The following is a 24,015-nucleotide window of genomic DNA, read 5'->3' on the forward strand; positions in this document are numbered from 1 at the left end:
TAGCTTGAGATATGAATTTATACTGAGGGGAACAGAAGACTCAGTAGGAAATTATTACTGATTACTGAGTATCAGTTACTGGAGCAAGTTTAATAATGTCTTCAAATTATGGTAATACTATTAAATCCTACTCAGTCATGCTACTGGGCTCATGTTTTTTCCCCGTATAAAGGCTCAAAGTGTAGGTCTGTCAGTCACTTCTCTTTTTAAAGTGAATTCTGTTGGTGACAGTAAATCTGGATGCATGTTAATTGCTCTAAACTACATCTGTTTCCCTTGCTGATGACTTCCCTGGTTGTGCTACTCTTTGTTGGACTGCCAGCTCAGTACAGCATGGCTCTGACTGCAGCCATGAGATGTTCCATGCATTTTGCATAGATTCAGAAAGGACTCAAGAGGAACAAATCTATTCTTAGAGCAGGCTCTTTTAAAGATTATACCTTACAATATAAAATCAATGCAATGAAGGTCTGACTCTACTGACATCTTCTGAAGTGAGTGCATGCATCTGGTTTTGAATTCCCACTGGGGAGAATCATTGGAATAATCTGTAGGTCAGCTAAGGGCAGCCAAAGAGAAGAAAGGGTGGAATGTATTCCTCTGCATATCTGTCATTTGTAGCTCTACCAATTCTGAGCCAGCTGGTGTAGAGCAATTACTACATAAGTTTCAGTATTAAGTTGGAAAACTTTCCAAAACACAAAGAGAAGAAAAATGGTGAGCATTTTATGCAAGGAGGAATTAAGGCTACATTTGGTGTGTTAGAGTTTTTAAATGAGGCTCGTATGTTCCAGAGTGCAAGCTTGTTTTGCGTGATGCTCTGCTGTTGGAGCATGGCTTGCCTGGGCACTCAGCCCTGGCATGAAAGGCACTCGAATAGTTTGGAAATCAGGAGAAGCAAATGGTGACACAGTGGATGTTCATTTGTGCATAGTCTTTCTTAAATGGCTCCTATGAAGAGACTGAAGCAATGTAATGGAAGCAGCATGAAAGGAGCTGAGTGGACTTTCCCAAAAATGGAACTGGCAAATACAACAAGTGTCAAAATTAATTTTTTCTTATTTGGTAGTCAGATTATCTGGTTTTGTCAGATGTGTATTTCTTATGTTGACTTCAGAGTTTTAGATACACTGTATTTTTAAAGTTACACTGTAACTTAAGAATTTGAAAGTGACTGGTCTGCCAGCATGCCTCAGCTCTGAGGACAGCAGTTTTCAGGCTTATTTGTCCCTATCTGTCTGCTGAGATTTCATGCTTTCTTTTCAGGGCATATATTGCTTGGCATGTTTCCCCTTCTTGACTTCTGTTACTGGTTTAAACCAGATGGGCCACAGGTAATTAGTTTGGCTTCATGAAAATGGTGTAGGCTACTCCATGGCAAGAACAGATCTGTGCTTCTCCCTGTTTGGAGAGCAAGGACTGCAAAGACAATGGCTGGGATGGGATGTGTGTATTAAAGAAGAGTGCCAGCCCTGAATGTTCTGCAAAAATTCATTAGGTACGGAGATACCATTCTGCTTCCTGATAAAAATATAGCAAGTTTTCACTTTCAGTCTGTTAAAATTCACAGTCCCCCAGTGATATGAAGCACTAGGATTGTATGAAGGAACAACTCCCAGGGCTTCTGTGTTGTGAATCTGTAGTACTCAGTTACACTTTTCTTGCTTGTCGAGCTGTCTAGGTTTTGTTAGTTTTAAAATACCTACATTAATCTTCCTTATCTGAGAATTTGGTAAAGAGATTTTTGCCACTGAGAAAATTTGAACACATTCAGTAATGTGATTTGTGGTCTTCAGTAGAGATGTTGTTTATTTTGAATTATGATCTTTTCTGTGGACAAGGGACCTTTTGCTCTGAAGGCACCTGAGTGTCAGCATTGCTGAAATAGGTACACCAGAAAAAGACAGTGCACAGGTAGGGCTGCAAGTTTTTACTTCTGAATTTAAGCTACTATTCAGAATAATAGTATTCAGAATAGTAGTAGAGTGCAAGTAGTAGTATTGGAAGGTGCAAATAATTTTTTAAAAAGTCAAAATAAACTATGACTACATTAATTTTACTAGAAGTTTATCTAGCAAACTCTTAAAAGCTACATATGAATGGATGTCAGAACTCCCAGACTACCTACACCCTTAGAAGGTTCTCCCTAATGTCTAGCCCAGGTTTGCTAAAGCAACTCTCGTTAGAATCATTATCATTATCAAATGAACTGCTAAACTCTTGTGTTTCCATTAAAATTCTCCTTTCTCATTTGCTCATTCTTTTCTAATTTTTGTCTCTTGGGATGATGTTTCTCTGACTTACTAACAATAAGATGTCCTTTCATACTATGTAAGCAAAATGAGATTTGGAGATGTTAAGATGGGCTTTAATAGGAGGGGAGGGACCCTCCCACTTTTGTTTCTGCCCTTATCTGTTCCAGCACTTAGTGTGGGAAACTGGCAGAGTGTTCTCTGAGTAGAACCAGATGAATAACCATGACTGAAAGAGTGTATGTGACCAGAGAGAATCACACTGGTTTTATGGAATAACCTGTGTTATTCCCTTTCAGTTTGATTTTTAATTCTGTTTTAAGAGGAATAAGACTTTTGTACAGAGATTGTAAATACATTAAAAAGTTGGGAGGAGAAATTTATACTCATTTACTATTTGTGTTATTTGTTTCTCCTGAAATGGACTGACCTTAACATTGTGGTTCAATGGACATTTTTGGGTTTGAAATGCACAGTCCATGATTTGTCATATTGATCTGGGTTTGTATGCCACAAGATCAGATACTGTGTTTGTATCATGCTTCACCTCTTGCAACATTTTGTCCTTAGAAAGGAATTAGAGAAAAAAAAAATCTGTATTTCAGAGGCTAGTGAAGGTACTTGAGTTTACAGTAAGCATGTGCATTTTCTGAAATGCCTGAGTAACATGCATCTCTGCAAAAGCCTTGATCTTTTGTCTGGGAGGATGTGCTTACTGAGGGAGAGAGGTCAGAGATGGAGAACATGCTGTGCTTTTTACAGTCTGCATTCAGCTGCATGGAATTCATCCCCCACTATGTAGAAATCTGCTTTTGTCTACCTGAGGATCTCTTTTTTGTTGGTTAAACATTCAATATGGTCATGTTCTTTTGACAGCAGGGATTACATCTGTAATTGTTGTTCATGACTTTGAAGAGCAGTATTGTTTCAAGATCCTGTTGCTGACTTGGCTGCTTCATACAGTGCTGTTATAGACACACCTTAATTCTGTTTTTAGCCTGATTTCTGAGGTGACAAGGTGTCTCTAAGCTTTCTCTCTTACATTTTTCATCTCTCTGCTAAAGCTTCTTTGGCATTTGACCAGTTTCAAGCCAAATTGAGATAGGCATACAATTTTAATAGTCAGGTTCCTGTTACTTCATGAAAATATGTACCTGGACAGATGAAAATAAAAAATCTTTTTTTTCCCCTAGACCCAGCTGTAAGAGGGCATTGTAATTAAAACATCTATAGGACACCAGAAAAGTAGTTGCAAAACATCCATGGAAACAGGGATTCATGTAGAATTGTTTTCTAAGTACTGGTAGTGGAAAATTACTGCAGTGAGCTGTCATTCTGAGAGTTTTGAAAAACCTGAAATGAGAAAGGGTAGTCACAAAACTGTCGAGGATTTTTTTGGAAAAGGAAATGGTTTCAGATTGAACTTGGTTACACATTTGACTGTTTCATTATCAATGCCTATAATTGTATGATGAACAGAGTAGTCATTTAGCTCTTTCCTCTATTTTCTATAGAACAGACTTCATGCAGAAAGAAACAGTGAATTTTTATTCAATGATTTTGCATGAACTGAATTCAGTGGTCTGTGTTCACAAAATGCAGTAGCATTATCTTGTAGTGCTCCTACCTGCAACGAGCTATGAAAAACAATAATATCTCAAGATGAAGAAAGCTTTGCAAACAGTTGCTCTACAGAAAATTATACATGACAAGAAAATTAAGTCATTACTGAGAGGCTGACTTCTGAAATAGAATCATAGTGGAAACAGAAAATCAATCAGTTTTCCATTATGAAGGCTATTCAAAGATGAGGAGCCAGGAAACCTCTCTTTTAAAAAGGAGGGTGAAGGTGAGGTAACCCTGCAAGAATGCAGTTTGAACTTGCAGGGAATAGCAGTCAGTTAAAAGACCTTTTTTCTCCTTATTTCATTTTGAGAGTCAGTGTAGTGAGACAAGAAGTAATTGAGAATGTAGATGCATTTGAAAGTAAATGAAAGCAACTTTCATTGTTGAAGTATTTTTTCCCAGTCTTTCAATATGAAAGACTACAAACTCAAAACCTTACAAAAATACTTATCAGTAAAGCGTTACTGGGAATTTTGAGACATATAACTGTATGTAATTTGGAAGATGCAGGTAATAAACATTCTAGGCTGTGAAACAGACCCCACTGCAGTTATTTTAGTCATTAAAAGATAGAATACTAAAAAGAGACCGGGGAATTCCAGACTGTGTATATGGAAATACCAAGGAAAACAGGTGGTTTCTTCTAGATCTGTGATGTTGTCCCAATAACAGGGATTTTGTATATACATGTGGCAGTGTGCCATTGGGAAATGTTGACAGATTCTCAGGAATGTGTGCAAATAAGACTTATGCTCTCAGGGGAATCATTGTTCTGTAAGTTCTGCCAGGTTGCCATTGCTCCCTTCCTTGAAGGGAGAACTTGTAAAGATTGTGCTGTATTCCTGAGGCTTTTTATGGGAAGGATTTCTGTGGATGTTATGTAAGGCAGCTTCTTTACTGTTTGTTAAAAGGAAAATACATAACAGCATAAAAAATGTCCACTTTAGGTTAAAACAGAAATTAACTGGAAAGGAAAACTCTCATTTTCTCTTTGCAATGTCCTTTTGTTCCTCCACCCCCTTTCTGCACACCCAGCAGTCTCATGCTCTGTTTCCTATCCTTAGTGTTAATAATTTCCCAGCACTGATAGTTTCTACTTGTAGAAATTTTTGTAGAGATTTTGTAGAAAGTCACCTCTCTGAATTCCTGATGTATGGTGCTTTATCCTTTAAATGTTGAGCTGTAGTGGCAGACACTTTTTAGATTAATTCCAGATATGTATTTTTACTGGGCTAAGTCCATATTTCTTACAAATTTTAATAAATATTTTAAAATACCATAAAGAACAGATATTGTATCCATTAGAAAAATTTTGTTGGTCCAAGAAATTTAAGCAAGTGTTTACATTTGTCTGGTATTTTAGAAATAGAATCCTACAGATTTTTCTAGAAAACAGAAAATTGAAGTATATGGGATAAATATCATTCCTTATTAACAGTTGTTTCAAACCAGAAAGAAAAAAAATAAAGCTTAATTACTTTGAGAGGTGCTTTTCCTTTTCAATAGCAAGGAAAACACATTCACCACAAATTGTTAGTTTAAAATACTAATTGTATAAGATAGAGGCTACAGTTTGATTTTCCTTTTACTGTGGAATTTTATATCATTACCAGTGTCTGAGCATTTTCAAGTCACTCTTTAAGTGACAGAACTGATACCTGTCACACTTTTCATGTCTTTTCTTATGGAGATTTATTTATGCACTTCATACTTTGCATTGGTGTAGTCTTGCTTAGATATTTCCCCTGCCTGAAATACACATGCCAAAAAAAAAAAAATAAACCACATACTCTGCACTGAAAGTAGACCATGAGTGTAAGATGAATTTTTGGATCCTGAATTGTCAATCAGAAAAGTAGTTTGAGTGATTACTCCAGTCTGAATACTTCCTAGCTTTGCATCTACTTTTCACCAGAGCATTTATCTTTGCCAGAGAAGCTCTTTCATCAAAACATGGAAAGCATATTGGATAAAGAAGACATAAAAATACAATATAATGCCTGGTTGCATAGGTTGAGACATAATATTGCACTGCCACATTGAAACTGATTTGAAAGGACCTAAAAACTCCAGTGCTTTCTCTACAATAATGCAAACCAAACCTGTGACTATGAGGCCTGAGTAAGTTTGAGGCCTAGTTAATAATAAAAAATCCTCAAGTACCTCAGATTTAAAAAAAAAATGGTTCTTGTTAATAGTGTAAGGCAATGGTTTTCAACAATCCCAGAAAAATCAGTCTTGTCCTCTTGTCTTTCCTTTCTTCCCCGTGTCTGTTTCATTAGGGTATGCACTGAGTAGCAGGCTTGGTTGTAGATTCAACTTATGTAGTTCAGTTTTTCAGTTGATTATAATTCACATTCGTGTATTTTGTTCAATCAAGATTACTGAAAACCTCCATGGATGCTGAATAGCTATAGTTGGTACTATCAGGAAGGCCGGGGAATTTCAACCCTCTGAGGATATCCATAGGTGAATCTGGTTTCATCCCAGTGCCCTGTGCTCCAGTAGGGTCAGGGCAATGTCTGCAGGCCCATCACTCGTGTGGCCTCCCCAGTGCCCCTGCACCATGGAACAGTGCTGCCCCAGGGAGCGAGTGCTGGCATGGGATGATCCGGGGGGCTGGAGCTCCAGGGCTGGGGATTGAGGGGCTGGGAGCACCAGCTGTGCCACCCTTTCTCCATCCTGTCTTCATTCTTTCTTCTCCCCTCCTACATCATTATCCTTCTCCCAGGTGTGGGAGGGTTTCAGGATCTTGGGAGAAAAGTTTGGGTCTGGTTTTGCAAACAGGCATGGCGGAGCCCTGGCTTGCTCTAGACCAGTAGAAGTTTTAAGAGCAGATTTGCAGAGAAAACTCAATTGTTACACTTGTCTCTCCTTCTGCAACGTCCCTTAATCTTCTTCATAAAGTTTTAAATTAAACAAGCCATGTTAAAAAAATAATCACAAGTGAAAGTGGAATCTGGTCCAGTTTAGCAGACTAGAAATATTCAGCAAACTGGGTAAGTTATGCCAAATTCTCTCCAAGAAAGTGGGATTTAGGCTTGAGTGGTTTAGCAAACAAGAGTAACTGTAAGTACAAGCTCTTTTTTTGTTTTTATGGTGGAACCTTAGGAGAAGAGTTCAAGACATGTTTGTACAATGCTCTCAGGTATATGGGGAGATTTCAGGGCTGTCCTGTGCCAGGACAGGAGTTGGACTTGATGATCCTTGTGGGTCCCTTCCAACTTAGCACATTTGATCATTCTGTGATTCTATGTATATTGTACAGAGCTAATAAATGATGATGAAGCTTCTGCCACTTCACTGACTATTTTGGAAATGGTCTTAAAAGTTTAGAAGAATGACAAGCTTTTGACTTAGACTTGGAAAGTATTACTTACGTGGATTTTGCATATTCTGTGCCAAGTCTCCTGACTTTCCCCGCTGGATTTCTCAACAAAGTAGTCAGTAGAACATACCTGTCCTTGAGTTAAGTTTACATAAATATCAGAATGATTGAAAAAACTCGATTTGAAGTATAATAGCTGTTGAAAAAATATTTGGGTTTTATTCTTGAGTGCCAGGTTTCTTGACTCAGGACAATTCTAAAGGAGTGAGTCAAATTGTCCTGGTTTTGTTCCAATGGAGTTTCCTAAAGTGCATGACTAGAGCAGAGTTGACTATTCATTGAACTGGTGAGTGGTGCTTGTTTTTTTGAAGAGTGCTACTGGGTTTGTTCCAAGTTGGAAATTTGTGCCCTTGCCACTCAGATGGCATTCCCTTGTAACCAAAGTAGTTGAGTAACAAAATTGCTTTGGAGAAAATGATGGCAATATCCACTTTAACCTGTGGGTTTCTTCTTAAGTTACACATGCAAATTTCATTAAAGTACTACCTGGCTAAATCTATAAAGCAATCCAACTTGCCCTAATATCTAATACACATTATAATTACTTTTTATGTTTTTCCCTTCAGGACTAATCGCAATCAATTTACTGAAAATGGGTTTTGCTGGAATTTGCATTGGGAAATTGCTTTGCCCACAGACATCCAAGTTGCCATAACATTGTTTCAAAGATGTATTTATTATTTAATTCTTGTAGAACAACTGTAGTTTGCAATTGCAATACATCACAAGCAGATGACTATAAAAAAGCCTGAGGTCCACCAGTAGGTTCCAGAAGTGAAGATTTTTTAAAAATTTGTTACAACCCTTGAAGGAAAAGAATGAGATTTCTCCTTCCAGTATAAAGCTAGTGACCAGTATATCACTAGTTCTGAAAATCTGTGACCAGTATATCACTAGTTCTGAAAATCTGACAGGCGTGTTACGTGATTTAATCTGCCCTAGTTTGTAACCTGCATTTTGTTCACCTCTTCCCTTATGCAGTGGAACACAAAGTGTCCTTGTGAACTGATAAATGGACACTGTTATGCTCTGGTGATCCATGCAGCACATATTGTTGGATGTAGAATTTGCACACTGATCCAAAAAGGATAAAGGTCAAAATATGTGATTTTTCTGTTTATTACTTGCATCTGTCACTGAGCATCTTTTTTGTTTTTTCATTTAAGATGGAACGTGAGTGGTTTTAAAAGCATACCTTGCTTAGACAAGGTTTGGCTTCTAATTTCCAGCTCAAGTAGCAGTTTCTGGTAGTATTGGGAAAGTCTGGATTCTCCAGGCTCCCTCCTCTGCTCTCTAGAGGAATCTTGTACAATGCTATAAGTTTGTCTCTTAAATGGCAGAGGTGTACTGCAGAGTTTTTAGCTGTTAAAGTACATTTTTTTCCCTTCTCTCTCTTTTTTGCAATGTCCCCCTATATCCCAGATTATCTAGGACGATATCCTACTTCTGTACCTGTTTGTCTCATGTTAACATGCTTCAGAGCCCTCTGGTTGAGGACAGGGTTCTTCTGGCAGTAGCTGCTCCATTTTAGTCCAGTCCCATCTTTGCAATGTGATTAAGGTTGCCTTCTGTTGCCTGCTGTGCTGTTTGTGCTGCTATTTTGAAATTACAAATTCTCTTTGAAATAGATTCAATGTTTTCAGGCAACTTGTGTGAACTAATTGTTTCCATCTTGAATGATTGAAGGAAGTCAATAGCCTCTCTGAGTCCAAAACAGACAAAATACACACCCCTTCACCCAGGAAGATAAGGTAGATATTAATCCAGGTCTATATTTTGTAAATCAAGAGTAAGCAAGATAAAAGGGGAAGAATGGTTTTCCATATTTCATACCAAGATGTGCTGAAGGCATAACTAGACTTTTGTCTAGAAAAGGTGATAGAATGGATTTCTTCTTTCTTCTCCCCTGCCCAAAGAAAGAAATTGACCTGTTTTTGTCTGAAGAAAACAGTTTTTCTTTCTTAAGGATGGTATAAACTGAAATTGTTCTTTTTGATGTCAATAAAAAAATTACCTTTGGTTTATATTTTTCTATTAATAGCTGCACCCCCCCATTTATTTCAGTATGCCTTAGTTTTTTAAGTGTCAAAACCAGTTCAACAGCCCAAGCAATTACATGTTTTGTAAAAGCTTTTAGAGTTCAATTGATTGCTACCTAAGGCAATTTGATTAGTCCACAGCCCTTATAATCACTGTTGTAGCCATGCTGGAAATGTTTATTTGGTAAGTATGCTGTGGAAGTATGATTCTTCCCACTGGCCACCTACATAGCATTGAATTTTTTTTTCTTAGATGTTTATTACAAAAATGGCACTGAAATTCATATTTTAATTTTTTTGGCCACCTCAGAGTGAAAGATTTTTCTTATGTGATCAAATGGTATGAAACCTAAACAAGAGAATAAGCCTGGTCATTGTTGTTATTTATCTCTTCCTGTTTCTGTTTTGCTTTGTTTTGGAAGGACCGACCAGCCAGGAATGTTCACAAAGAGAGAATTTGATCAGTTGGCCTCGGCAGTAGACAGCTTCAGTCTCATGACCTACGACTATTCAGCACCACATCGGTAAGATTCCACCTGACACCAGAAAGAGCATTGAAGGAGCTAATTCCTACTGAGGTCTGGTAAATCCACAGATTTACCACTTCTAGTAAAGTGGGTAGTGCTTTGTTCTTATATGATACTAAAGTTCTGGGTTAGTAATTAAAATAGACAATTTGTCCAGAAGCTCAAAACTAAGTACATTTTTAACAGCAATGTGTATCTGGACTTTGGATATTATGAAAGACTTTGTACTCCAGCTAAAAAGGCATTCTTTTAAAAGGATAACTTACTCTTTTCCAGGCTAAATAACTCTTTTTGGGTTATTTAGCACAGTTCTGCAGGATAGGTCCACTAATAATCTACTAATAATAACATTGTCAAACAAATTAGTTTTAAACAATTGATACTTCATTTGCCTTTAAATATGAGCACAGTTCCTCGCAACTTTGCACTGCTGTATTAGCATGTTGACTTTTAATGGCACAGGTATCATGAAGGCTTTGAGGCAGATGATTAGTAGGGAGTAGCAGATGTTGATATTTGTAAGACTGGGATAACCTCTTCCTGTTACCATGCTAGAGAGTGCCTTTTGTCATGTTAATGTTTGAGCCAGAGCCTGCTCTCCTCTCCAGTGAGGTAGGAATGGAATGAGCACAATATCATAATGTTATGTATATGGCAATTCAATTACTCTGTGTATTAAGGCTATGCTCTTTTTTTTCCGTAGGTTTTTGTTTGGTACTTTGTAGGTTTTTTCCCATAAATAAGTGTTACACAATTTTGCTTAATAGTCACTAATTTTATAGTTCTTTCTGCAAGTAAATGGTCAATTTTGTTCCAGTATGTTTTGCCAGATTGCTGCAAAAACATTGAGGAAAAAAACTGAAGTCATATAGAATTTTGAATTACAGCATATGCAGTGTGCAAGACCCAGTAGCAATGTGCTAGGGGGAAACCTTTTCTTACCTCTAGGAAGGAATTGTGTGTTTCTTCACCTTAGAATTGAATCAAAAAGTCAAGAGTGGGGCAATCATGTTTTGTATATCAGCACTTCAAGCTACAGAAGAATGTGCATTTAACATTGATAGAATTATAGGTTCATCTTCACTGATTTTTGTGTGTCAAAATTTTCTTTTTACAATTACACTGGTCAAAAAGAGAAGGCTGAGTGTGAACATGTACTTTTTCTAACAGTCTGTTTGATTTTTTGCTAACTTGACAGACCTGGTCCAAATTCCCCCCTTCCCTGGGTACGAGCCTGTGTTGAAGTACTGGATCCTGATTCAAAATGGAGGAATAAAATACTTTTAGGACTGAATTTCTATGGCATGGACTATTCTGCTTTGGGAACTTCTGGGGAGCCAATCCTTGGCAGCAGGTATGACTTCTCTGGATTGTAAGTACTTCTGTATGATATATTCTCACAAAAATTAGAAGTTCACAAGTAGTCTTATTTAGAAATATGGATGAGTTAGCAACACAGAAATGGCAAAAGTGATAAATCTGCACATGCAATAGTAGCTCACCAGTTAGGGTAATACCTGTAAGACCTGTGACTTTCTTCCCTGTACAGAAATGCAGATAGATGGCACAGTTATCCTGTCAGAACTCATATGCAAAAATGGTTTATGTAGTTTTCCCTCTTTCCTCTATTCATGCTTATACATGCGGGTTGCCATCTTTGTGTTAAAAATGTTCTGCAGTATTGTCTTATGCATCATTTTGGGGGTTCCTGCAGTTGTCCTAATGATTCTCTCTCTCAGCTCCTGAAGTTGTTACTTGTTACTTTGAAATTTGATAATGGTTTCCAGCAGCAATCTTTCAGTGCTGATCTCTGAATCAGACTGAATAACAGAATAGGGGAAAATAAAGCCATTGTTTATAGTGAAAGGTATTTAGGAAGTACTCTAGAATGACTTCTGAAAAATTGGTGGTGATGGTTAGGCAGGAAGAATACTCAATAATCAAAGCATTGTTGATTTACAGACTTCATTATACAAGCTCATCAAAATTATGTAGCTTTGCTGTAATATTTACAGCTCCTTTTGCGAATGGAGTGTAGCACTATCTAGCAGAATAAAAGGTTCATGTTTTTTTCTGAACTGCAGCTTTAGAAATTAAGTTTTCACTTGAAAAACACTGTGCACTAGGATGGCCTTTACTTTTTGTAGATTCCTCTGGACTATGTTATAATATTAATTCATGTTGCTTTTTAATTTTTGGAAAAAATACCCTAGCCAAGAGTCATGTATAAAACTTTAAGCTTTGTAAGTTTTACTTTTTTAAAAAAGTTTTTTAAGTTTTACTGAAAGAGGCTATTTACCTAGTAAGACACTGGTGCACAGTATGGTTCTGTTAACATATTCTTCACTGACAGATCATGAGATTGTAGTTTTCCAGGTATTTACCAGAAGCAAGGTTCTGGACAAAGTCTTTAAGAGGCTTTTAATTTATGCATAAAACACATCAATTTTCCCTTTGCTGTGTTACCTGTTGGTCAGTGGTTATGTTTATTTTTCCAGAAATATAGCTCTAAGCATCCACAGTTGTATATGTCATGTAATAATGCAAAAGTAGAATAGACTCAAAGTAAAATGGCTTCAAAATAGGCCAAACTTCTGACATAAAGAGCAGAAAAAAGGGGGTTTTAGTGTAAAATAAGCTTTCTGCTGCTTGATTGGTATCAGGCCATTTGTAAGGAAGTCTTTTGACCTGCAAAAAGTGCTGAAGGATTGATGCATTTCACCTTTATGGCACTGTCCATATGCTGTAGTGGTAGTGAACCTGAGCTGAAGTACTGGTATTAAAATTAGTTCAAAGTCTATTCCTTTAAGTGCAGTCTGGTGTGTGTCAACTTCTTTGTTGTAGACTTCTGCTCACGTTTTTGCATAGGAAATTTATTGCAAGTACAAGTCTCCAGCATGTCAGTGCTCCTTGGCACACAGCAAGGTGCGCCATTTCTTGTTGAAACATATTCATTGGAATCTGATCTTCTTTAAGAAGAGAGATGGAGAATTGAAAGATTCAGTGGCAAACTGTGTATTCTCAAGTTGTTTGATGTCAGTGTATTATGCATCTTAATTGATTATTAGCAAAGTGTAAAGAATTGCATGCAGAATGCAGAAATCTATGCTGCTCTCAAGTTCATGTTTTTCTTTAGGATAGGAATTATGTGATGGAAAGAGATGCTGAACATAGGTGGATTTCATTCACTACATATTTTTTTCAGTCCAGAAATTCATGAAATAACTTACAATAGAACTCCTATTTGCATAACATATTATTTGGCAGTGTTTTTTTATTGCAGAATGTAATATAAAGATAGCAGGTAGAAGGTATACTTGCAAAGATGTAGAGCCTTTCCGTGTAATATCCTGTTTCCTCCATACAGACAATGAGAAGTAATAGGTATATATGTATATGCTTGCATATACATATATATCTATATAGATATATCTCAAGATTAAATTAAATGAAAACAATTTCTCTCTTACAGCAGCACAATGTAGTTTGTCCTTGGGTGTTGTTACAGTAAGAACTACAATTTATATTTGCAGCAACAATTTCTTTCTTAAAGCCCAGCCACAACTATTATTTATTAATACAATGAGTCAATCACAGAGATTACAGCACTTTGTGGTGCTTTAATCAACCAAGTACTGTTTGGTTAGCTGCAGGGAAGCTGCATTCCTGAGTATATTTCATTGTGACATAATTTTTATGAAATCCTAAGCTGGAAATAAAGGTGTTCTGTTTGTGATTCTTCAAATCACCTGTAGTGCTTCTGGCAATGTTTTCTGTCCTCTGGCTGTCAAGAATCAGGTGTCTGAATTGTTAAGATGCAGAGATGCAGTCATTCTAACTTTCCACTGTATTAAAATCCTGTCAGAACATAACCATCTGGTGCTGCTTCCCTGCTTTTCTAGTGATCACCTTGTTCCAGCATGTCCTCTGTTGATACTGTGACCTGACAGTATTTCCTCTTCACCTCACAAGTGTATGTCTTGGGTAAATAATATTTGCAGTATACTCTGAAGCTGAAGAAATGGGTTAGTCTTTCTGAGAGATCTTTGATCCTTTTTGAGACCTGCAGTAGGTCAGCAAGCCTCTCAATCTCACGAGCTTCTGACTTCCAATGTACTTTTTCTGCCTTTAGCTATCTGTTCTACAGAATCTCTCTTAATCATTGGGACATTAAATTTCAGTTGCAGTTTTGTTTTGCCTTCTCATGGGAGGTTGCACAGCAGTGTTACAGTGTTTTTCATTCCATGTCATCTAAAATCTATGTCCATTATGACCTGGGCCAAAAGGGAATGGATAAACTTCATTGCTAGCTGTGAATTAAATTAAATTAAATTAAATTAAATTAAATTAAACAGCAATATAAATCAAAGGCTGTCAGGTGGCAATGGTGTCACTTGTGTTTATTAAATCAGAATTCTTTATTGAGCCCCTCCCTGCTAAGTTTCTTGTGATAATGTCATTTTGTCCTTTTTTTTTATAGTGTTGGAAGAGGGAAGATACAATCTCTAATATTTCATCTGGCTCTGTGTAATTTTTGAATATATTTTGCCTTCAAGCTGCTTTTGTTCCAAATGTAGCCATTGAAAATAGATATGTGAACAACTCTGTTATTTTGAAACAATGCTGTGTGTGCTTATCTTTTATTTAAAGTAATCTGAATAAGGACTTTTATGGTAATTTTAAACATTTAAGAAGATTGATATAGTAAATTGCTAGCTGAAGCAAGGGAGAAGCTAATTTTACAATACATTGTGATGTTCAGAGATAGAAAATAAGATGACTAGCAAGCTATGTGAGGATAGTAGAGTTCTACTGAGGATTTCATTGGCTGCCGGCCATTCTGCAAATACCACATAAAATGTGGTACTTAGAAACAGTTAGAGGTGAACTTTTTCTCTGAATTATCATGACAGTGTCTTTATAAGCAGCAGTTTAAGGTTTGGGCCAACTGTGACTCATGATTTTGTATTATAGAAGTTAGCAAAAAGCTTGTGCCAGGAACACTTTTACTCTTGAAGCAGCAAAGCTTTTACAACATTTCTCTTCGTGCTGTAATTCTCTCAGGATTTCTATTACTTCCCTGTATGCCAGGATTCTGTATCCTGATTTAATCTATTTTGTTCATAGTTCATGGGATTTTGGGGAGATACTAATGTTTCAAGTAAAGCAATGTACCCATTAGTTTTGTAGGACTGAACAGCTTGACCTTTTGTCCACCTCTCCTCTTTGCTCAAGAAACTGCTAAGCTATTTCTTCTTAACTTTTACTGCTGGGTCAGATGGTAAAATCATGGCAGTGATAGAACTAAGTTACAATTGGGTCTGGAATCAGAAGTTATTTCTGTATTACAGATGTCTAAATATTTCAGGAGTGTTTGAAAAGTTTTATTCTATTAAGTTTCCTCTGGAATATTCTGGTACATGTCTCTTCCATGGTATATCTGTCCCTCCCTCCCTTTAGGAATGGAAGGTGAAATTGAGCTGTTAGCTGAAAGTGTAAGACTAGTTAATTCATGTAAGGTAGATAGAGCATCTTACAAAGTAAAATTATGGATCGTATTTCAGCTTATCCAAATTTACCTTGTGATGATAAATAGAAAAAGATGTTAAAATTGTTCTTATGTAAAACACATTCATATTTCTTTTGAAATGAGGGAAAGCTGTCTTTTGTTTATTAGGCAAATTATTGGTTCCCAGGTTCGGTTGTACAATGGCATTGGCTGTGGGTGAGTGTGTATATCCCAGTGAATCTGCTTTAAAAAACTGGTCAGTTGTGATATACATTTTAAATGGTGAGCATATTATTGTGAAATATGCTCTTCTCCATCTGCCATGGTGTTTTTAAATAGCAAATTTGCTACAGGCAATATTTAGGCAGTTAAATATTGACAAAATAATAAGGATGCTGTTCTTTACTGTCTTGTTGTATTCCAGCCATTAGAAGACAGCATGATAAAATTAGGAAAAATTATTCTGTGGTTTAAAACTAAGAGCCAGAAACCTTTACTGTAAGCTAAATTTACTTATGTCCTTAGAATTGTGTGTGGGCATTTGTGCCCACTGTAAAGTGAAAGAAGCTCGTTGCTATAGTAGATATTTTTGTCCCCAGTGAGGGGAGTGTAACGATGAGGAGGACTCCATCTTATCAGAAGGCTAATTATTTTATTATACTATATTATTTTTTACTATATTACACTATATTACATCTAAACTGAATCTGCCAAGCACTCAACTCTGCACACACTGCACAGCATCCCGTGACTGGCAGCCGCCAGTCCTGACACACACACACACTTGGCCCTGATAGGCCAAGGAAACAAAACACCATCACTTTGGGTAAACAATCTCCATATTGTATTCTACTTTTGCACAAACACAGGCACAGTAAATGATAAGAATTGTTTTTCCTTTCTCTGAGGTTCAGAGAATGTGAAACCCAGAAATATTGTTGGGAAGAATTGTGCCTTGCTTTTCTCTGTGAAGAGAAATGTGGCTACACGTTGCTTTGGTAGTCTTCCTTGGGCTTGTGAGATCACTAATGGTAGACCTGAAGGCAGTTACATGATAATTGACAAAGATGGCACCATGTATGTATCCAGATCATTCCACTATGAATCCCTTTGCTCCCATTGCCCCATCCTCTCACATTCTCAGGGCTGAAAGGGTAATCATTAATTTTGCCTGGTGTTGGCTGTCCCTCACAAGGTACTCCTCGTGTTCAGTTCCATTGCAGTTCAGTTGGGAATGAGTGTGAAAAGGACCTCCTGAAAATGCTAAATGACTTTATACCTGGAGCTGGGTAAATGCACTGTGCTCACGTGTTGGATTGTGTGCAGGATAGATTCCTCTGGGAATCTATGGATTCTGAAGTCATGGCATCCTCTTTTGGAGCCAAAAGACAGCAGCCTGGGTGGAGCTTACCAGCTACACTGGGACCTATCCACTGCTGACATGGAGGCATGGGCTAAGGTGTTGGCTCCAAGACAGCTGGATATATTTCACTCTTATTTCTAAACAGGGAGAGTTTGAGACCTTTTCCCAAAGTAAAAAAAAAAAAAAAAATCCTGGAGTTTTAGATTAATTGCCTATTGTCTTTACTAGAAAACTGACAGTAGTGAGATAATTTGTATTTTGTTCAAGTAGGTGCATTGTTTGATGTGTAGGGTATGGTTAGGTTTTTTTAGCAGACAAGCTTTTCTTTAAAAAGCAAGTAGCTTGGAGTTTTTCTGATCTTAAACTGATTTTTCAGTCCTCATTATCTAATTTTAACATAAATCTGTTCAGTGAATTGAATTGCCATGATTGTTGGGGAAGCAGTCAGAATTAAATTCAAGTTTCTATATAAATTTCTATATGCCTTTTGAAACTGATCTAAATGTCATCAGCATAGATTTAAAAGTTGAAATGAACTTTTCTTGGTAACTCAAATGTAATTTCAGTTGGTTGAATTTATAGGAAGACAACTATATACTCCTTCATTTGCTAAACAGCACCCTTTCCAAAGCTTTATTTAGCAAGCTCTGAAACATAAAGTAGTCCCTGATAAAGCATGGCTCTTTGATTTTCTTTTTTTTTGTGTGAAGTTATGTCTTTATTACTTGGCTGTGTGTTTGCTGTCAAGCTGACTGCCACAAAAATGGTGCTGGGGACCCAGTGCTTACAATGAGTCTTTGGGGCTTTTTCCTTTGAGGTGACTCTGGTCTGGTCCTGTGAGCTGGAACTCATTAGCAGTTTGAGTGCTGCTCCAGTGGTTTCATCCAAAAAAGCATCTGTTTTATGCACTCTGAGACTGCTCCACAGTGCAAACCAAGGCCTGGTGCTAGTTTTTATTGTAAAAGTTCCATCCTGATATGAGCTGGGAGTTAGATATAGTCAGAATCACACAACCTAAATGCTTCCTTTCATTTTGACACGATGGTTTTAAACAGTATGATGAAAAAAGAAAATAAGGTAAAGTTACAAAACATTATTCTTTGCATATGGCAACAAAAAAATTCCTCTAAAAATAATATTACATTTCTCAATATTTTTTTTTGCAGAGTTCTTATAGAGGGCAATAAAAAATGTGCATGTTTATTGCAATTCCAGAGAAAAGTAGCAATCACAGCAGCAAAGTATTCAGAGTGATCAAATTACCAACAGGACTCAATATCCAAGTGAAGAGCCAGTGTGGAAATATATAAGATTTAGGAATAGCTTTGAAGCCTTGAAGTAATACTTACAGGAAATAGTAATGGAGCATATAGCTATACAGTCTTTGAAGTAATAGAAGTGCAAGTGTGTTCCACAACATTAACAGCCTTTGATTTGTGCAAACAGCTTGTTTATACTTGGTATTATACAGCAGATGATTGAACAAGGTTTCTGGTGATAACATTCAATAATAGTGGTACAATGTCCAATAATTTTTTTCTTTATGATTTTATGAGCAATTTCAGTATATTAGCAGCACCAGCAAACAGAGTGGGGTTTTTCCACTCCAAATTAATTCATGCCCACATAGGAGAATAGATCTAAAAATGTTGAGTAATAAATCTTACCTAAAAAAAGTTTTTGGGTTTTGGGCTCTAAAAATAGGAGAGTTGCACTTCAGAATGTTGCCAGAATGCAGTGTTGTTCATGACTAAAATGGAAATCCAGGCAGACTTTGATACTATGTCTACTAAAAATATAATGAAAATTATTACAACTTAGTTATTTGGAAATTCAGTGAAATTTAGAATATGCCCAAAGTATATCTATATATCTTAAATATATACTTTAGTTACCATGTATACCCATATAGTTAACCATTTCTTGCAGCTTTATGTATGTAATTTTTGTGTTTAAACCAAATGTTGGTTATGTTACACTATTTTAGAAAGAAACTATATTTGAAAAAAGTAAAAATCTCTCCATATACTGCATCTTTGTAAACCTTTTGCAAGTAGCTTCTGTCTTTTGTTATTTAACTGTCCTTAAGGTTTGGGAGGAAAAAGAAAATGCCTCTAGAGTGGTATTTCCTGTAAAGTTCAAGGTAACTGCACTGCCTGGCTTATAGCAGATACATCCTCCTCACTGCTTGTGAGTGAGGGTATTGAGCATGCAAGAGGGTTAAAGAGGAGACTCAAAATTCTGTGACCCAGTTTGGGTGAGACTGGGGATAGTCCTACTGCCAGCCCCTAATATAGGATGGGGGTGTAGATAGCAGATGATGCCTGCAATTTTGAATATAAAATAATTTTCTACAATGGTTAAAACCTAAAGAAGATTGTCTTATCTTTAGGGTTTGTTTGTATTTACCAAATTTAGACACATTAGTATTAAACAATTTTTTTTCCCCTGTGAGTGAAAGCAAATGTCCTCGAGTCCTGAGGTTTGAGCCCCAGTAAATTAAGAAAATAAGGTGTTTCCAGCTGAGAAGGAGTTGTGGGTTAGAGATTGGTACACTGCTTCATACATTGTTCACTTGCAGCCATAAATCCAGAAATGTAAAAGTCAATGAAGCTGTTGCTTTCCATATTCATGAACCTCCTTGAATGCATTTTAATGGACAAATGTGTAGTTACATTTCACTGGATTCTGCATTTTATAATAAAGAGACACTGGAGAGTTTTGGACAGCATTGAGCAAACTCAGTATAGAAGTGGAAGGTATTTTAGTATTGACAGCAGAAGTGAAGATACCTATTGATAATAATAATCTATTGAATTGCTCCTAGGTTTTAGCATTTGTGGATTGTAAGCATATGAAGAGACATCAATGGGTCCTTCATCTTTAGGGAGCCCTTTATGTACCAAACCTGGGAAACCAATATGGTCACTGCAAACTGCCTTTGCTGAGCCCTCATTGCCCAGTGAATACACAAGGAAAGCATTAGGGGAGCATGGAGTCTCTGCAGTTACCACTGTAATTTTGAGTTATTAATATGATGTGAGGGTCTCATATCACCTTGATTGCTGCTTACTTACAAATTAGAAGTCTTACTTTCCTCAGAATTTTAGTCTTTCTTTTTGTGGACACGAAGTCTTAGCTGAGTCCAGGCATTCTTCTTCAGTTTATCTTGGCTTTGTTTCTATGTTTGAGTTTGCATATTGAAGGAGTCCTGAACAATTCTGGTTTTTGTTGATGAAGGCATCCTTGGGAACATGAATTACAAGACAGGAGAATGGGTAGAATAGTTAGAGATGAATGGAAAATTGTTTGTCATGTGTAAATTTCTCTTACAGTTGACCCTGAAAACCAGAGCTGTAAGCATCTCTATGTATAAAGTGAGTATCATGTTGCAACTGTTTAAATCTTAAGTGTCAATGTGTCTGTAAGCCTTGCTTGAAGATGCCGTTTTTAGAATTTCTAGAACTATGAGTCGATAAGGGTAACAAACACAGTGCTTCCATTTAAAGGCATAGCCAGTATGGCAGTATCTGTGGGGCACTTTTTCTGATTTATACTCAGGAGTATTTTAGCTGCTTTTTTATTCTTCCTCACAAATCTCATCATGAAAGAAATCTGATGAATGTGGTGGTGAAAACTATCCATCAAAAGCAGCATAGTCTTAAGAAAACCAAGTTAAATTTAAGTCAGAAGAAGGTGCTTGCTAAATATAATGTAAATTTAGTCTTTCCCCAAATTAAAAAAAAAAAAAGCCCTGTACCACTGATGGTAATTTGTCAAGCTTGCAGGGAACTCCACCGATACATTTCAATGTGATCTGAAAACCTCTTTCCAAAAATGTAGAGTTTTCATCTTGCTTCTTACCCCTAGAGTATTCCTTGAGGACATCCATAAATGGTAATATTAAGAATAAGATGTGCCTGGAACTCTGTAGCTGACTGGCAGCATTTCTTTAGCAGGTGTATTAAGAGTAGTTGAAAATCTGTGGGGTTTTAAAGCAAAAATCTGATACTGAATCACGAGCTTGTCTAAACTAAACCACTGTTAATTTGCAAAGAGACCGTTTGCCATTAGTCTTTTGTGAAATGGTTGTTATCAAGCTGCATAATGAAGGACTGATAGCATCCTTTACTATGTACAGGAGTGTCTTCCAGGATATATAGTACTTTATTAGAATCTGTTTTATAGTACTGTGAGAAAGAGATGTTTAAATAGGAGTGGATTAGGAACATAAAAATCTTCAAGTGCATTAGTAGATAGATTTAAACACTAGGGTGTCTGTGGCAACAGATGAAATAATTTGTTCTGAAGAACTCAGAAATCTTGTACTTGAGCAGGAAAAAATGTATTTTTTAGTTTAGTTTTTAGTTGCAGTAAGGAAGAATAAATGTCATCAGAAACAGTTGTAGTTTTACAGCATGGAAAAAAATGGCATGGAGAAAATTGCTTGGAGCCATTTGTTTCAAATGACATTAGTGTGCATATTTTCACATGTGCTGCTCAGATTTCCATTCTAAACAATTCCATTCACTTTCTCCAAGTTCATTGCACTTAGTTACTAGAATTCCCTTCTTTGCATTGGACACAATTTACAATCACCTCTTCTGCTCTGCTACATATTGACAGCTATTATTTAAAAGTAGTGTTTCTGTTCACATGGATTTGATTGGAAGTTATCCTTAGAATTGTGGTGCTGTTATTTATATACATTCTGTGTAGAAAAACCACCAAAGCAGCCCAGTGTAATTCACTCTGATACTTATGGAGGGTTTAAAATTTTAAGAATGAGTTATTTCCAAAACTGTTTGTTCCATCTCCTTAGTGTCCAAATTCCAGAATGTGTTCACAGACCGCTGGAGTAGTATTAGCTAATCTAGGGAATATTTGCTGCTTGATAGTTTTTATTTTGGCCACTGTTCTGAGTATTCTTGGATTCTGACATTAAATTACCTGCTGTTTAAATGTTTCTCTTCCTCCCTCCATGAGTTTGGAAATCTCTGCAAGAAAGTATTTTGGCAGCTATAATTTTTAGATATCTGAATATTAGTAATAGAATGTTTCTTGAGCTGATTTTTTTTAACATGCTGATTTATACAATGAAACTCTTTGTTCACAGGATAATAAATTAGTTCCAGAGCTTATTTTCACATTGAAGTTTCAGCTTAGAATATTTTTTTGATTGTTATTAGGAATGAGAAACACATTTGATATTTACCTATTTTAGCATATTTTACACATAAAGCCTGCATCCAGCAAAAAGCTACTTGTTCATGAAAATGAGTCCTCAGCTGGCACAAAATCACACATAATGACAAGAAGAGTGTTCAGGGGACAGAAGGCCTTTGAAGTTAACCTTCCCTCATTTATATAATTTGAAAAATGCTGGTATATTTATTTATTCAGTACTATTATGTCAGGTTTGAAGCTGATTTTTCTTTCCACAGTCTAATTGTATTCTCTGGTAGCCAGTTAATGCTAAGTTTAACTAGCAATATTTGTAGAAATATGGGGAAAAATCCTTGCGGAAATAAGTCTGAGTTGTATTTGATTTAAAAAAAAAAAGAGGTTGATGGTTTCTACACAGGCTCTGGGCCATGAAGGAAAAAAAAACCCCATGAAATAGTGACATAAGTGATAGAATTATATATTTATTTACTGCAAAATGCTCAAATTCTCAATTTAACTTCTTTTTACAGCTGCTTATTCCAGTATGTGGCACAGTGATTCTCTGTGTGTTAAATTTCACAGCTGTTAAATTTTGGAGCATCTTGCTATTTAATACAATTATCTTTTTAAGGATGCCTAAACTCCAGGTGGTTGTAGTATTAAGATATTGGGTGTGAAGTACATTGTGGGTGACCATGTTATAATGCTCTAGTGGAATCACACTAAATCTCTTTTTTCCTTCTTTTCTTTCCTTCAATTTTTTCCACTTTAATATTAGTAGTCTAGTGACTACTCGTCTGTAGTTGTGTCTTCAAGTTTAATAGAATAATTAACCAATCATTTATCAATGGAATCCTTATCTGGAATTATTGTTCTACTATTTTAACAAAAAAGAACAACACCAGATACTCAGTTTGTCAACTTAAAGGGATGGATTTGAGACCTTTGACCAGAACTTCTGAATCTCATTGCCTATAGCTATGCTTTTAGCTTGCCTTTTCTGCTTCCTTCAAGCAATGTCTATTTATGTTGAAGTACAGCTTTAATCATTCCAAATTGAAGCTGTTCTTTATACAACCTGACATTGGGACATGGAACTTTCCACCTTCAACAGGTTTTTTTTTGCTGGGACAGTCAGACTGAGGCCTGCAGTCTTTCACTACTGGCTATACCAGCATGGTATCTCAGGAGACCAGTACTGTGCAAATATTTCCCTTTCCTTTGTCAGTATTTTTATTAACTCTGGCTTTAATATGCCTCAATATGCCTGACAACTAATGGTGCTATGTAAGGGTCAGCAAAACCTCCCATCACCTCCAAATCAAAATGCTGTATGAGACTTAGAACTGTTCTAGAGTTTGGAAAGCCAATGATCGGAAAACCTATTCAGAAGAGGCATCCCTGGAGAGAGACCCCTGTTCTTGTAACTAGTGAGATTAGAAAAAAAAATAATCAAGGTTATGTTTCTAAAGGGAAAGGAGTATAATGGTGAAAAGGCAGAAATTTTAACAGCTCTATACTTGCTCTTTTTCATTTTCCTTCTCAATGCTGTTGTCTTCATTGTGAAACCATAGCAGCTTATTTAACCTCTTCCTCTTTATTTGAGCTGTTGGAAAAGCAAACACGTATGATTTTTACTTCCAGGAGTATTACTGGTAAGAGATCTACATTTGAATTTTGGCAGCTGTTGAGATTTTTAATACAGATGGAACAGCTTGGCATTAATTTCAATATGCAGCTTGTAGTGATTCTGTATCTAAAATTGAAAAGATACCACTTAAAATTAAAAAACTGGTAGTGCATTTTTCTGAGCTATGGCAAATATAACTAATGCAAAATTCAAGAACACTCTGCAGTAATAGGATAATAAATATTTGGCTGTCAGCTTGGAGAGCCGAGCTGGGCTGTGCTTTGTTTTGCTGGTTTTGAGGAAGGAATATCTTGATTTTTCCACTAAAGGAAAAGAGGTGTTTCACCTTACCCAGTTATAGATTTCAATGATTTCCAGTTTCTTGAATTATTTTAATTGATCGTAATTGAGCGTACCTGTAGTCAGTTAATTAATTAACATTTTCTCTCATTCTTCCTGATTTCTGACTCCTCTGATTTCTCTTAAAGGTTTTCTCTATTAACCTTACTTCCTGC

At 36.5% G+C, this 24,015-nt stretch overlaps 1 protein-coding gene across 2 annotated transcripts in view; it reads left to right on the forward strand.

Annotated features, from left to right (window-relative positions):
- The window catches only part of CHID1 (chitinase domain containing 1), a 98,468-nt gene that overhangs the window by 26,914 nt on the left and 47,539 nt on the right, over positions 1-24,015 (forward strand). For both annotated transcript variants that reach the window (XM_054275987.1, XM_054275985.1), the window contains 2 exons: positions 9,728-9,829; positions 11,031-11,186. In XM_054275987.1, the coding sequence (XP_054131962.1) occupies positions 9,728-9,829; positions 11,031-11,186 (258 nt within the window). The remainder of the gene's footprint in view (positions 1-9,727; positions 9,830-11,030; positions 11,187-24,015) is intronic.

Source organism: Melozone crissalis, unplaced genomic scaffold, assembly GCF_028551555.1.
Source record: "Melozone crissalis strain CALT ecotype California unplaced genomic scaffold, PUWL_Pcris_2 ptg000018l_1, whole genome shotgun sequence".
NCBI classification, from domain to species: domain Eukaryota; kingdom Metazoa; phylum Chordata; class Aves; order Passeriformes; family Passerellidae; genus Melozone; species Melozone crissalis.